Raw genomic sequence first — 15,765 nt, 5'->3', positions numbered from 1 at the left:
TCCCTCCCGGCTCTCTTGTTCCTTCCTTTCGAGCTTACTTACCGAGGAAACAGGAACGAGACTTTGGTTTCGTTTCGAATCCGGGATGGAATACGGGGCCGTCGTGGATCGCGAGCTTTCGATTCGTCCGCAGTCCCGCAGTCGGAATAAGCGTTTAGCGATCGACCGGGAAATCGCGTCTTCGTCGAACTTCAGCTGGGAACGAAGGTGAAACCGGTGTCGGTTTATTCGCTGGGACGGAAAACGAGATAGGCGCGTGGATGGATGAAAGGTAGAAAAGGGATTGTGCGGAGCCAGCAGATCCGAGGGCGTAATTTACATGGCTGGCGATCGATCCACGTCGGCTGGCTTTGGCAAACTTGGCGACCTTTGCCCGGTTTCGTTCCAGGCCATAGACCGCGAGAGACACGGTGACTTTATTTACCCTAGAATCTCTTGTTTCCTATATATTCCTGCCTCTATTCGCCATCTCGAGGCCGTAATCCTTCTCGCGTTATTTCCCTCGCGTCGTGCTAATTTCCTTCGAGCTGCGACGAGGATTGAAACCGAGACTCGGGCCTTTCACGAAGACGCAGCTGGACGTGCCAGCTATTTCCATGCAAATACCATCGATTTGCCGCGGGTGATCGACGTTAGCCGTCTTCGGTCTCTAGACGCCGTGTATCCTATTCCAGCCGGAAGGAGAGGGAAAAGATGAGAAAAACGGTCAGAGAGAGAGAGAGAGAGTGGAAAAGGCAGAGATATCGGTCGAAAAGGCGGGTACTAGTCGCTGGAGATATCTCGGGGAGATATTTCTCGATTCTTCTTACGAGGAGACGCACGAGCGTGGAATCGGTTGCCAAAAATTCGGCGGAATTGGGTCAATCGGAGGAGAGCACGCGGCGTCGAGCGGTTTATTAACAAAACGTACATCGCGTAACCTTCGTCTCTTGGTCCGAGCACCGGTGAATGTAGGTTGATGTATTAATATCATTAATTCGCGTACGCGCCGTTTCGACGCGAGTAAGCCGGCCGCTGCTCGCCGGCCAAATCGCGAGCCCTTCGGCCCCGCTTCGGGTGCGCACGGGGCCCGTGGTGTATTTTAAGACGGTTCAGTTCTGCCGAGGGCGCGACGCGGTCCGTTGATCGCGAACATCGAGGATCACGGGACTGTGGTAATTAAGCTTCCTCGCCTGCCCCCCTGCTCGGATCGTCGCGGCTTTAACGAGTTCGCAAGAGTCGAAAGTCGAGTTTCATTAACGCTCTCGATACCGTCCACCGGTAAAGAGATAAACTCGCGGTCCATAGCCGCGTTTGAAAAATTTACATAATTTTACGTAACGCCGCGTGTATTTTTGCGGATGCATTATACCGCATACCAGCAGAGTGCGCAGTTTCGCTGGGTTTTATTGCGTTTCGCCGAAAAAATAACGCCGGTATTTCCGGTAAAAAATGATAATCGTTTCGGTTGAAGCAAAAAATTAGCAACATTGCTCTGCTCCATTTGTCGCGGAAAAACAACGTCGCGCGTATGTAACGCTGGCTCGCGAATTGTCTACTTCTCGCCGTAAAGTGGTCGCACACGCGACGTGCACGACACATTGCGAAGTATAACATTTCCGGATAAAAACATACCTGAAACTATATCGTTTTTAACTATCGCAATATTTCTGGTTTACCACGGTTTACAACTGTACCAGGTTGCGTTTCAATTTTTCCCTCACTTCCGCGAGAAATGTCGTATATTCGGGGTTAGTCTGCGTAAGTATACGTACGACTGTTGGGTGGCAGCAAAACGACGGTGGTAAATAGTAAATGTAATTTATTGCGAACTAACTTATTTGTTAATCCTTGAAATACCGTTTCGGAGATATTATTACACATCAGGAAATACCATATTGCCGACCTCGTACTCGGGTAAAACACTATGGTACCTTGAAGCTTGGTCAACGTATATGCCAAGTACTTGGAGCATGGGGGGCAACAATTTAGTTCGTTTTTCCGTTTGTAATCCCTATCCTTATACCTCAAATTCGGATATACGTCAGAAGAATCTAAAGTTAACTTTTTGCGTTCGACGAATTTTTGGCTAGAAAAGACTAGAAATTCAAAGATTCCCTACTACAAAACTGACGATACTTTTTTGAGCAGTAAATAAAGATTTGTATAATAATGGAATTATAGAATTATTTGATTTCGATACCTCGTACACTGTTACGTTATCTTCAATTTGACATGTTAATGAACATCGATCTTCGAAATTTTATCAAATGGTGACTGAAGGGCGCCTCTCGAGTGCAAAGGGTTGATATGCTTCTGGGATCTGTCTACGCTTTTGCATCTGTTTGCTACGTCTGTCCCACTTTGCCTCGTTGCTTCGTTCGCTTTCCTTGTCACCTGGTGTTCCATGATCGGGCTAATAGGAAGAGATCAGTTCTATCAATAAGGGAAGCGTTTTACTCTACTTCTGTCATGACGTTAGAATGGTTGGGCTAGTGAGGATTCGGTCCTAAAAGTTTCTCAGACGACTTTGTAGCGACCATCAGTCTCACCCTCGCTACTAGAGGGATTCCGACTTCGAGGACTTCCTCGCAAATCCTCGCAAATCCTCGCAAAACCTTCAATTCCTATATATATGTATGTAGAGACTGGGATTGGTGGTGGTAAATAGAATTATTTATTAATTAATAATAATAAATTAACAGTATGCGAGGGACGATTAATTCTTTGCACTCGAGAGGCGCCCTTTAGTCACCATTTGATAAAATTTCGAAGATCGATAGTAATTAATATGTTAAATTTCAGATAATATAACGGTGTGCGAAATATCGAAGTCAAATAATTCCATGTATTAATTATTACGCGATTTCTTATTTACTGTTCAAAAACATATCTTCAATTTTATAACAGAAAATCTTTCAACTCCTACTCTTCTTTAGCCAAAAAATCGTCGAGTGCAAAGGGTTAAACACACGAATTTGTCTCTTCACGCGAATCTATATCGACTCCAACTTAAGACTACGCTCAACTCAACGACACAATGGCAAATCAGTCTGTTACAACTAGTGGCTCACTAATAAAACACAATTAAGAACTTTTCCAAAGAACTGTCTCCAACAAACTGCTTCCTAATCACTGTTTCCTAACCACTTTTGTCTTCTTTTGTACCTTCCCCAACGCGTATACGTTTTCCAAAAGCCTCCTCCAACATGACCAAACATGGTCGTGCTAAGGGCCTGACGCATCACCGGGGTTTTTCCAACCGACCTGGCCTTCGAACCCTGGGTGACTTTCTAAGCTAAAGCTACCTATACACGATGTGGAAATTCTGCGATACTACATATGTAACTTCCCGACCTTGCAATAGTATCCCAGTCTAAGGCAGGGTCTGCTAGACCCTAGCCTTACTCGACGAGTCCACTAGCAGGCCCGGGACCAAACGCATCCCTTCCTTTTTCCACCATCTCTTGTAGCTACACCAGCACACTGAGGATATTTGCACCAGCACGACTTAAATAACGTAGGAGAGGACCCCCACAACTTCTTTTCAACCACCCAGAGTACTGTCACAGCTGGTGGTAACCTTATACCTTAATCAACTAGGCCCTAGCTTTACTCGATGTGTCCACTAACAGGCCCGGGACCAAACGCATCCCTTCCTTTTTCCACCATCTCTTTTAGCTACACCACCACACTGAGGATATTTGCACCGGCACGACTTAAATAACGTAGGAGAGGATCCCCCACAACTTCTTTTCAACCACCCAGAGTACTGTCACAGGTGGTGGTAACCTTATACCTTAATCAACTAGGCCCTAGCTTTACTCGATGTGTCCACTAGTAGGCCCGGGACGAAACGCATCCCTTCCTTTTCCCACCATCCCTTTTAGCTACACCATCACCCTGAGAGTACCTACACCAGCACGACTTAAACGACCTTGTGGGAGGACCCCCACAACTTCTTTTCAGCCATCCAAAGTACTGTCACAGGTGCTGACCTTATACCCTAATCACGCCCTGCTCACCATTCCTATATATACACGATGTTGATATTCAATAACCCTCTTTCGTATCAGCAACGGTAAGTCCGCAAAAGATAAAAATAACCGAGAACCGTGGAAACCGGGTGGTAACACGAAACCAGACATAATCTCCCGTTGTTTTACCCTATGCGGATACATTTGTGATGTAAGCGGGATAAAATTCTATCCGCTTTTCTCGTGCAAGATTGAAATTCAGTTTTAATCAAAGAACTCTGGTCACTGAATAGAGTGTGGCACATATGCGAACCATGATGGCGGACGCGTTACGGCTCTCATCCATACGTACCCTTTGTTCCTAAGACTCGGTTACGTTCGAGTGGTTCATCGAAATGCAATTAAGGGACAGCTTTAATTCCTCGTGACAATTACCTCGCAGATGACACGGACCAGGCGAGAGATTAGAGGTGCTCGTTCGGTCCCAAGCGAACGCGAATTCCAGTTTATGGCGTTGCACCGTCGCTCGAGATGGCCCGGCTAATCTCGCCGCGGATTAAGATTTCTCCCTTGGAAATGATCGAAATAACCGAGAAAGGATTTCACTCGTACGCGAGAGCAGTGTCTAGTCAGCCGAACCTATTGAACATCCATTTCTATCGCGGTGTCGAGTGGCTGACAAAAATTAACAACTACCGCTGCTGTTTCGAAAGCTGTTCCACGGCTTTTAAAGGGTATTATCTCGTATTCCCTGCATCCGACATAAACCAGCACGCCGATCGAAACAATTCAAACAATAGCGTGGTATCGAAAGAATCGCATTTCATTTACAGCCTACGATCGCCTACCGCCTGCGCAGTCCGTAGGAATGCAATAACGCAGTTATTCCCGATAATCGATGAAACCCTTACGTTGCTGTCAGTGCACGAAGCGAGTGAAAAATAATTACCATCGTCGGGGCAAAAACCGTAGTGGACCGTGTTGCGAGGAATTACGACAGGGGGCGACATAATTCAGCGGAAAGCGAAATTCAATTTTTATCAACCCCCAATACCGGGGATATCGATTTCGCGCAGTGGAAAAATTGAATTTGCCTGTTAATTTCGCTATCGATTTCTTGCGTGTTCAATCAACGTGTTCCTAAACTGGCAGCTTTTGCGCTCGAGATGGCGTCTTTGTGGACTCGTGTGCCCGTATAGGGGTATCGGTGGAGCAGCTCTAGCCTCGAGAGAGAATTACGAAAATTCGCCGACACCCCGAGCGAGCGGCTGTCAAACGGTCGAAAAATAACGAGTAAACCATAACGAACGGGGACACGAAATAATTCGATAACGTTTGCCGAACGAAGCAATGAACATTTCGTCGAATTCTCTCGGCGCCCTGGCGGAAGCCAATTCCGCGCGGCAATATCAGATTCGTGGAACGTTGTTAGGTGGATGGTGCTGGCTGACGGGACCGGGAATCGGTTCATCCCGCGATTAGCCGATTCGCGGAAAGGCGGTCGTTCCTGGGGGCCAGAAAAACGCCAATAATTCGTTGCCTCTGTACGGTAGTTCCACGTTCCTCTGCGAACGCCACCGCTTTGTTTAAACGCCGGTGAAAACGATCCGCTAATTTCTGCCGCGTGCCAGCCTTTATCCGCGAGTCGTACGTTCCCCTGTTATCTCGGTACCTCGATCGGTATGGGTGGGCCAGAAAGAGGATAAACGGAGCGTGGGCAAGGGTTGGGAAAATGGAAAAGGGAGGACAAAATAATCATTCGTCGGAGTCCTTCGAGTCTCTAAACAACGGGGCGCGGAATCGGATCGGTATCGACGGTCGATGGAGTTGGTCGCGAAGTTTGGAATCGTCCTCGAGTTCTGGGAAAATATTTTCCTGGACAGGGAGGAGGAACTTCGGTGGCTATGCCCGATGGCACGCTTCGTTGGGGGTTCGTTCGTGCGTAGCAACAATAAAACGTGAACAGAAGTTCTCGCCGAGCGTTTTCGAGTCTGCCACAGTAACCGGAAGCTTCCGGCCGGAAGTGGACTGCTGCGTCACCGGAAACGTCGCCGCTGCCCGATATTTTCCACCGATCGCACCGATATCCTCTGTGTATCTTAATAAATTCTGTTCTTCCTCGATTGTTTCGCTATGCGGCGCACCGCAAAATCGATTCGCGATTTTTCCGCCAAACGACAGAATTCGCTCCGATTTTTATCCACCTTTCCGAATCTCTCTGAACCGTTCCGATCGCGAGGGGAGTTATGAGGGAAATTATTCAAAAGATTCGAAAGGATGCTGGTCGATGGACGATTTCTCGTGGTCGCTAAATCGTTTAGCGTCACCCCCCGGGGATGTTTACCAGTGGCCTATTTCGCGGAGTGTTTGCCCGCGCGAAAATCCACTTTCGGCGCTCTCGTGCAGTCGTCTCGAGAGCTGAAAAGGCCGGTGTTTCTGTATTTCTTTGAAATTACCTAACAACCGGAACGTTTAAACTCTCCTCGGGGCCCGTTTATGCGCCGGGAATAGTCTCGAGACCCGCCAACGTCCACTTGTTTCGGTCTCCGTGCCCCTCTGGCAAGTCCTGTGTCCTCCGCGTCCTCTTTCGCTCGATCATCGTCCTTCCGCTGGCTCATCGCGCGTAATTGCTAGTTCCCTGACTCGGTGTACGTTACCCGGCGATTCGCATCTATATTCCGCGAAACTTGCGGAAAAGTTGCGCGTTATCGCGTGATCTCGGTGCGTTTCGTCGCTTCTGCCAGCGAGATACGTATCCGGATACTTCTTCGGGCTTTTATAACTTCCAAGCGACGAACTTTCCGGGGTATCTTTGGCTAACGGGTGATAACGAAGAAAACACGACGGGGTAACGAGGACGAGCATCTAATTCTCCGCCAGGAGCATCGCCGTGTCTTCGTCTCGCGCGTTAAACCGCTTTGTTGTCTCGAGTGGCAAACGACTAATGACCGCTTCTCGTTCGATCTCGTTCAAACACCCGTCCGCGAGGCAACGAGCAGCTCGAGTCCTCGAGAAGAGTAGCGTGCTCCGGGTGGTACGCTTTTCGTGCATTGTAAATGCGTAATTGCGAGTGGCGACAGGAGAAAGCAGCGGCTCTACCGGATCCTACGATGCCGTGCTTATTGCCCGGGTTAGATGGAGAAAATCGAGTGGAAACGACGCGTTCCTACGGGTCGGCGCGAAATCCAATTTCACCGATGAACGCCTCCGCGTGCAATTAATCGAAGTCTGTCTTCATTGATATCGGCGGAGCTGCAAATTTAATTAACCGAATTTCTGCGGCTGCGCTCTCGCTGCGTATCCAGTCGTTCACCTCTTTCCAATGTTTCCCGTTTAACGCGGCGTCCCGATGCCGCTTTGTTATCCGCATTGCCGCTTTATTCGCCGAATTCTCCGCGAAATTCAGCGCACTTTCGCACACGACCAGTTGCCGCTCACTTTCCAGCATCGATGATCGATCCCCGGTTCGATGGCATGCTACAAGCCCGCCGCTGCTCCACAGTCGCACGCTAAACTGCCTCGAGTTCTTGGGGGGTCCTCTCACCGAGAGGGGGTTCAATCTCCAGTGTAAATTTGTCATTCTCTACCCTCCGCGCGATCCTTGGCTGGTTATCGACGCGCTCGCGACGTTTTCCGTTACCAGCGACTCGATCGACTCCTGGGTCAAGCGCCCGGGCCAGTTCCTGGCTTTTGTCCTCGCGTTTCCAGAACTATAATTCGCGCGGCGAAAAGGCAAGACCTATTAATCTCCGGCATTTTATCTATCGCGGACACTGCAGGACCGCTGCACCCGGATGCCCGCGCGGAAATCCAGGGGCTCGATATTATTTCCGCGCGAGCATTGTCCGTCTCTCGGCCTCCGAATTTCGGATATTCCTTCCTTTGTCCCGAGCTCGCAAACTTGCCGCGTAGCTGGAAAACAGATTAGCGGATCTCGATTATCCGCGGATACGGTTACGAAATTCGACAGCGTTCTTCGTCGTGTTCTAGCAGGATCTTATACGCGTTCCTTGCTATTTGCGCGCCATATTTGCCACACGTTCGACGGTAAACAGTTTTACGCGTCGCGGGTGACACGCGTTCCGTCGCGATATCGACGTAACGAGAGCGGTATACGCTAGTACACCATCGGTTCCCATAACCATTTCGAATTCTCGCCCTGGCGTCAGTCGTTGCCTCGATTTACGCGCACTTTGCGACATATTATTCGAGCGTAGAACTCGGGGATGAACGCGTAATTCCACGGCGAGCCGCGATCTATCGATCGTGCCGTGCGAGCGAGCACCGGTACCCGGATTCGATACCATATCCTAAATTCCATACGCGGGAACTCGCGATCCAATATCTTGCCTGCAACACGGTGGATCGCGCGGCCGCGGCGTAATATTTATTGCCAATTAGAGCTGCAAATTGTTCGCGCGATATATCGACTTTAATAAACCTCGGCGTCGGGGTAGCAACTTCTGGGCCGCGCGTGGCTCTCAGGGTTTTAACCCGGCCGACGCTGATAACCGAGTTTATCAAGCTTTTCCTCCGGCTGATATTAAATTTGCGAACTCGCTGATCGCCATGGTGGCCCCTCTCCTACTTCCCCTGCCCCGACGCCCGCGTAATTCCAGCGAACGCGATCCCGATGATCCTGAGAAATATCGTTGCCCAATCACGAATGCGGATCCATCTCCGTTCGTAAATTCGCCAAACGAGAAACTGACCGTCGTTTGCGCTCTTAGCCGACTCACCCCCTCGCTCCCCGTGTGTATATATATATATATATATGTATTGTGGAATGTCAGGGTCGAAGGAGATAAAGCGAAGGAAACTCTTCCTTCAGGTGAAATCGCTATTGGCAAATCTCTGACGAGACTTTATTCTGCGACCATAATTGTAACTCGACTAACTAACTGTGGGGGTCCCCATCACGGTGTGTATATAATGTTGATGAAGTCTTCGTTGTTTCGGTCTTGATTATGCGATTCCTACTAATGACGTGATGTTCCTACGGATGCTGCATGTTGATATTCCCTTGGTCGTCGTGCTATGACAGGGTAGCAGGTAGAGGGACGACAGGGAAAGGAGGGGATGAGAGTTTCGTCCTGGGCCTGCTAGTGGACTCGTCGGTAAGGCTTTCTAGCAGGCCCTGTCTTAGATAGGGATACTTAGGTGACAAAGGAACTTCTATTTAAGGGAGGTGGAGGATTCACCAAGGACTTGCGAAAAAGTCCTCGAACCTTCTTCAAGTAGGAGAACATCTATTGGCTACACTAACTCTTGACTAGACAAATGACAACTTTTAAGGGAGGTGGAGGATTCACCAAGGACTTGCGAAAAAGTCCTCGAACCTTCTTCAAGTAGGAGGACATCTATTGGCTACACTAATATGTCTTGACTAGACAAATGACAACTGTGGAATTCCAACTGACTGTCTCTTTCAACGAACATCTGACTCTGTCTTCCAGAACGGACCCTTTTAAACCCCGCCTAGGAGACGAGCGCCTCCCCCGAAGGAGAAGCTCCTTCCACGCCAAGATCAAGGGTGAAGGAGACTCCTCCTTCCGGGTTAGGCCCTCCGAAGAATCACCCTTACGGGGACCCTTCCCGAGAGGTGACCACAGCCACGTCGCCCCCGGTTTAAAGTCGGGGTTGGCGAAGCCATCTGGCAACGGCTCATCCTGCAGCCAGATCCTAAGAACAAAAGCCTTGTCGCGACCATCATTCTCACCCTCGCCACTAGATGGATTCCAGCTTCCTATATACTCTGCGTTGCATGAAAGAAGTCATCTGAGAAATTTGTAGGACCGAAGTAGGGTAAAACGCTTCCCTTATTGGTAGAACTGATCCCTTCCTATTAGCCTGGTCATAGAACACCATGTGACAGAGAAAGTGAACAAAAAATAGATGCAAGAGCGTAGACTCATCCCAAAACGTAGTAGTGTTTCCAATTCATTGTAAGTTAACTCTGAGATAACATTTCTTTCGCGGATATCTTGCGCCTATGTGAACGTATCATGTTATCGAACTTGGAGATAGTAGTTTTGAGAGTGTCACAGAAGAGTGGGTATTACTAACGAGAGTATAGGCGGTGCAAATGGAATACTCTTGCCCCGCGACCGAACGAGATGACTTCTTTCCTGCAACGCAGAGTATATAACTTCCCGACCTTCCAATAGTAGAGTCCACTAGCAGGCCCAGGATGAGACGCATCCCTTCCTTTTCCTTTCGTCCCTTCCAGCTATATCATCACCGACCGACTTCGACAAGCTTAGGGGAGAACACCCCAACAGCCTAATAGCCTAAATTAGGCTTTCGAACGACGTCTCGTGTCCGCTGTCTCATGTCGTGTCATGTCACGTCTCAATATAGAAGTCTAAGTAGAATAAGCAAGTAATAAGCGCAATAAGCAAGTAAACACAGGGTCCGAATTGCTCGCCATTTAGGATTTCTCTACCGAAAGACCATAACGGGTCTGTTAGCGCTTAATTCTACGTCCACGTCCTACGAAATAGCCTACGATATTTATATACAATTTTTTCCCAGGCAGAACCGCACCAGAGCACGTGTCTTTATTTCATCGCGTAACAAACTCCGTCATAAATGCGTTATTACCGCAACGGGGGGATACGTTGGCGTTACACGGCGCCTTTGTGCGCCAAGATTCGCTTTTCCTCCTTTATTGAAATGCTTAACGTCGCTGGCAGCGTTGAGCCGCGCGATGACAACGTCGGGCCCGACGTGTCGACGTCAGGTGTCACGGTGGAAAAATGCGAGCGCGCGGAGACGCCCGAGGAAGTGGATAATTGCGAGCCGCGGATCGACGCCGCGAGGGATGTCGACGGTGAATGAGCAGCGCCGGGGTCTTTGGACCCGGTGATTCGTGAGAATCGCGCGTGCAAGCTGTCGAGGCGTATTCGATGGAGCGAACGGGGCATAGAATCCGAATCGCGGAGCACGGGTCCATTTAGCGATTCGGGCTGGTTAAATACGCTCGCTTAGTTCCTGCCAGCGTTCGCGTAATATTCGCTTCCGGTTCGTAAAGATCGGTTCGGTTTAATCCTGCTGCGCCGGAACGAGCGTCTGGCCCGTTACCATTTCGTTTCTCGGACGCGAAACAAAGGACGAGGAGAGGTCGTCGTACTGGGCTTTTGAAAATCTATCAACCGTTCTCCGTGGAATTCACCTCCCGGCGGCCATTTCGTAGCGGGGTTACGAGCTTGTCCAGCGGCGAATAACGAACCGCTGGGAACGAGGGCGAAGAAGGTATAGCCGAGTGGCGAAAGGAGAGCGCGGGAATAGCTGGAAAATCCTCGCCATAAGGATCCACGGGCGTTGAAAACGCGGCGAGGGTAGAAAGTCCGCTCTCGTCCATTCTCGAAGACGGAACCGGTCCGAGATAAAGCGCGTACAACTGCGGTGATGTTGCCAAACAGGATCGAACGGTTCTCTGGCTTCCTACAGGCCACGGAAACAGAGAGAAACGTGGCTCGTCTCGGAGATGGAAATGTCGGGCCGTAACGAAGCTGCAAGCCGATAATGTGCTTACTCGGAACCGGCGGAAAGAGGATTTTAAAGGTGTTTGCGTGGAGAGCGCTCGACAGAGGGGGTGGGCTAGGTGGGCCGGCTGGAGATGCAAGAAGACAGATGACAGATGGAAATCGTGGAACTCCCGAGTCCATCCCGGATGCAAACAGCGAAAATCGAAGCGAAGGCTGGCGGAGCGGCGGTGTTGAATTATTAGAGGATTTACGGAGGGCAAATTGATTCGTTCTTGGAAGGAACGGGGGCCATCGGTAATTCGATTGCTCGTGGAAAGTTCGCGCCGCGGTGCAAGGGACAACAGTCGCCGCGCGTCTAGCAGAGCGGTAATTACTAGCGGATCCAACGGGTCGACGAAATCGGTCCAGAGCTTTATTTCGCTTTCCCGGTAATCCGACGGTTCGTTCGTTTCCTATGACGCGTAATTCGTCAGGGAATTAGCGGAAGGTCTCGATATTGAAATTGTGGTTGGCTCCTCCGGACCTGTCCGCCGTGACTTACGGTTTCCGTGGAAATTTACGAATCGACGGGTCAGTCGATGACCCATCAAACATAATCGCGCGATTCGTTATGAAAAATGCAGCGGGATGCCCGCGGTTTCCGTTGCTCTATCCACGGATCAGGAACCCCCTAGGAAGAACGCGCGATCCACGAATGGTTGAAATCCGATTACCGTGCTCGATCGTGCCCGCGTTTGCTGTTCCTTTGTGAATCACCGATGCAATTAGGCACGTTCCAGCCGATATCGGAGCGCACAGTGCGCGTCGATTCGAATCTACATTGTCTACGCTTTGGAAAATGAACGCGATCGAAGATTACACCGTTTGTTCGCGAGTGGACCACGGCTCTCGACGGCAGCGTCCGGGCCGAACGAACTTTTCGCGAAACGGAAGCACATTAAACGGTATGCAAATAAGCGGAGCCGATTTGTCGCGAGGCCGGACAAGTTTGGTCACCGCGAAGGTTGTTTTCGACGACCCCTCGAGCGGTACACCCTCCGTTGGAGCATCGTTCGAGTGAAACTCGCCGGAAACTGCTGCCGCAGCACCGTCAAACTCGAAGGAGACCGAGCGGGAGACAATCCGCTTCCGAACGTCGACACGCGTCACGAAAGCGAATTCCATCCGCGAAACGACGTCGAACGATATCGCGATGCCGCGCAAAGAAGAAACGGATCTCCGATATAACGTTACTCGAGTGATAAAAAGGCAATCGAGTCGAGCGGATGCAGCTGCGCTCTTTGAACCGATTGCCTCCCTGTGGAATAGAAACAGTTTCGTTTCACGGATCGATGTCCCTTTGACGCAGCTTAGACGGAACTTATCTAAACGGTGCAGCCTTCTTTGCCATGGGACCGATATTCCCGCGACCGTTGCTCGCGTTCGCCGTGTCTGCTCTTGGAAAACAAGACCACGTTCCTGGCGAAATTCGCAGTACCTTCTCCGCGATGCGTGGAAAGCGGCGTGGAAAGGGTCGGTAGACGCAAGGGACGCGTTATCCTCTTAGCGATCTTGCCGCAGGATCGACGGCACGGTCGAAGAATACGAAGTACGTAACGACCAAAGTTTCGATCGCGTGTTCCACGAGAGAGGCTTTCCACGATTCGTCGTATAATTTTGCAATTACCGTGGCGCGTTAAAATGTCTTTGCGTAGATCTCCGGGCTCGTCCCGGGCCAACCTCTGATCTCGTGTTTATATTTAAGGGAGTTTACACGGCGTACCTTGGCGCGATCTACTTCGGGCAAACTTTATTCATTTCACTTCTATCCGAATAATCCTGCTTAATTAAACCTCACTTCTCGTCCTAGTGGCCCGCCTTCGAGCGGATTAGCCACCCGACCGTATCGCCCCTTTGCCAGATCGGCACGATCGAAGGCCGAAATCTACGGCTGTCCGCGAACCGCGCTGTTCAGAAGGGTACGAGAGCCCGGAATCTCGCGTCCGAGCCCAAACCACGTCCCAGCCGACGACGTTGACATCCTGCGCGATAATTGGCGAAAGCGAGATTTTCCAACGATTCGACGTCGTTTGCTCTAAAAACAAGACCGAATCCTTTGTCTGAGCGGGGGACAGGAATCCGCGTCACTGAAAGCTAGCTACAGTTTACACTTTGCTTCACCAAGAACAATGCAAACTGTTCTAGTTACAGTCTGACTGAAAGCGCAATTCAACCTCCTGACACGGGACAATGTAATTGATCGCGCGAAACGTCTAGATTATGTGCGCGGCTTGACGAGCTTCCCTATTGACAGAGAAATTGATTGGCAGAGATTTTTGTTGCCGCGGTCAGTGGCTGGCCAATCGATAGACGGGGCGAATTGACAGAAATCAGACGCGGCTGAGATTCCATTGACGGAGGCTCGGTCGACATGACGGACGATTAACGCGATTTAGCGAACTAAGGGATCCATCGATCGATCCCTCCGAGTCCCCCGCTGTGAAATCCGATTCCGCGCGAACGTTTAATTTACCTTTGCTACGGAGAAAAGTCGCGCCGAGAGGTAAATCGACTCGACGTTCCGCGTAATTTTTCATTTCTCTCTACACGGAGAAGCCCGCTCTTGATCCGCGGGGTTAACGCGGATTACATCGCGTTACAGCGGTAGTAACTCGCGGGAGTTCATTAACGCGGAAACTCGATCGAAGGCGGAAGCTGCGCGACTACGTCGGATGTGGCAGCCGCGACAGACGTGGAATCATCCCTACTTTTTCATCGCTCGATCCCGGTGCGTAACAGGTAGCAGCGCGACAGCCATCGCGTGCAGTTTCGAGACCGAGTCGAAACGATCTTCGGTCCGAGGTGTATTTTGGACGAGCAGGAAAGGAGGCAAGAGGGTGGTTCGTCCGACTCGGTTGTCGCCTAAATATATAATAGAGTATAGATAGCGAGCGTGTTCCACTCACCGAGTACGAGCAGCAGTAGAACTTGTTGCGGGAGCCGAGCCACCATTGTGGGCTCCTCCTCTGGCGCATTTATGAATTGAAATCGGCCGATCACGCCGTGCACCGTTTCTACTCTCACGATCACAGTCGCCCTTTGCAACAACATTCATTCAACGTTCCTCCCAGCTTCGACGTATCCGCTGCTCCTCCTCGTTCTCGCACCACGATCGCCTCTTCTCGTCGCTATACACGCGCACGTGATCCACGCACACTGTGTGTCACCGACATACGAGTGTCCGCTTCCCGCACTGCCAGCACGCGCGCGCGCGCGCGTTACGCCGCGTCTCGCGCGAGCATTCGCGTTTCACTCGCGACCTCACTCGCGGCTCACTCGCGATCCACCGACGTGGCTGTCACTAGGCTCGGCCGTTCATCCGGATCGCGATCCAACGCGCGATGCGACGACGAGCGCGACGGCAGCTGCTGGAACATCGGTGGTCGGGTTGGACGCGAAAATTGGCGACGGACCGCGCTCGATCGCGAGGATTTGCCCGGTGTTAGGCCTCCGCGAATCCCCCGGCCGCGATACAGCGGAATCGCGACGCGATGGACGTTGCGCGCGATTCGCCGACCGCTTCGTTATCTCCGCGCTGCAAATATTTTTGCAAGCTCCGACGAGATATACGGGTATCGCGGGAGCGGGAAAGAAGGAGAGAGAGAGAGAGATTTACCGGCGAGAGTGAAAGTCGACGGACCGTCGGCCTAGCTTCGATAAAAGCGCATAAACAAAGCGTGTCGGGGGTTGGGAATTGGGGAAGTGCCGCGGGGTGGTTTATGGGACGAGAGAGATCGAGGTGTATCATCGGCGTGTGACTGGCGATCGAATATTCCTCACGACGGACGAGCAAGTATCGTGGCAAGCGTGTAAATTGAAAACCGATAAGCCTGTTCTTGGATAAACCGTGAATGGATTATCTCTTTGCCGGCGAGTGACTTTCCACCGTGCGTCCATCGTTTTCCGGTTGATTGTCGGCCATGATTTTTATCTGCTCACTGGATACGCATCGCGGGCAAACAATGCGCGCAGCTTTTCGATAGCTCGCGTGTTCGGTGATGGACGATTTTTTACATCGGCGGGTGGATCGTTTGGCGCAGAGTACGCGGTGATGTTTGCGCGGTGCGGAACGCGCGACTGTTTTTCGCCCGACGAATCAATGGGCGCACTCGGCCTGCCGGAATTTTCGGTGGGCCGCATGACTCCCGTGCTGTGCTACCTCCTGCGCTCCGTTCCGCGGTAAACTGTTTACTCCGGTTGTTAATCTCCTTCGCGGCGACGAAATAAAAACACTCGTTTAATTCCGGACACGAGCGCGCGGGAGAAAGGAGCGGAAGGGA

At 50.9% G+C, this 15,765-nt stretch overlaps 1 protein-coding gene across 1 annotated transcript in view; it reads right to left on the bottom strand.

Annotated features, from left to right (window-relative positions):
- Window positions 1-14,777, bottom strand: part of Neto (Neuropilin and tolloid-like) — an 84,982-nt gene extending 70,205 nt beyond the window's left edge. The window contains exon 1 of the mRNA XM_017910850.1: window positions 14,392-14,777. Within this exon, the coding sequence (XP_017766339.1) occupies window positions 14,392-14,536 (145 nt within the window). The 5' untranslated portion in view covers window positions 14,537-14,777. The remainder of the gene's footprint in view (window positions 1-14,391) is intronic.
- Between the last annotated feature and the right edge of the window lie 988 nt (window positions 14,778-15,765).

The sequence above is a fragment of the Eufriesea mexicana genome, unplaced genomic scaffold (assembly GCF_001483705.2).
Source record: "Eufriesea mexicana isolate 0111107269 unplaced genomic scaffold, ASM148370v2 scaffold168, whole genome shotgun sequence".
Classification (NCBI taxonomy): domain Eukaryota; kingdom Metazoa; phylum Arthropoda; class Insecta; order Hymenoptera; family Apidae; genus Eufriesea; species Eufriesea mexicana.
Note: the sequence above shows the minus strand (reverse complement) of the source record. Positions and strands in the feature narration are given on the sequence as shown.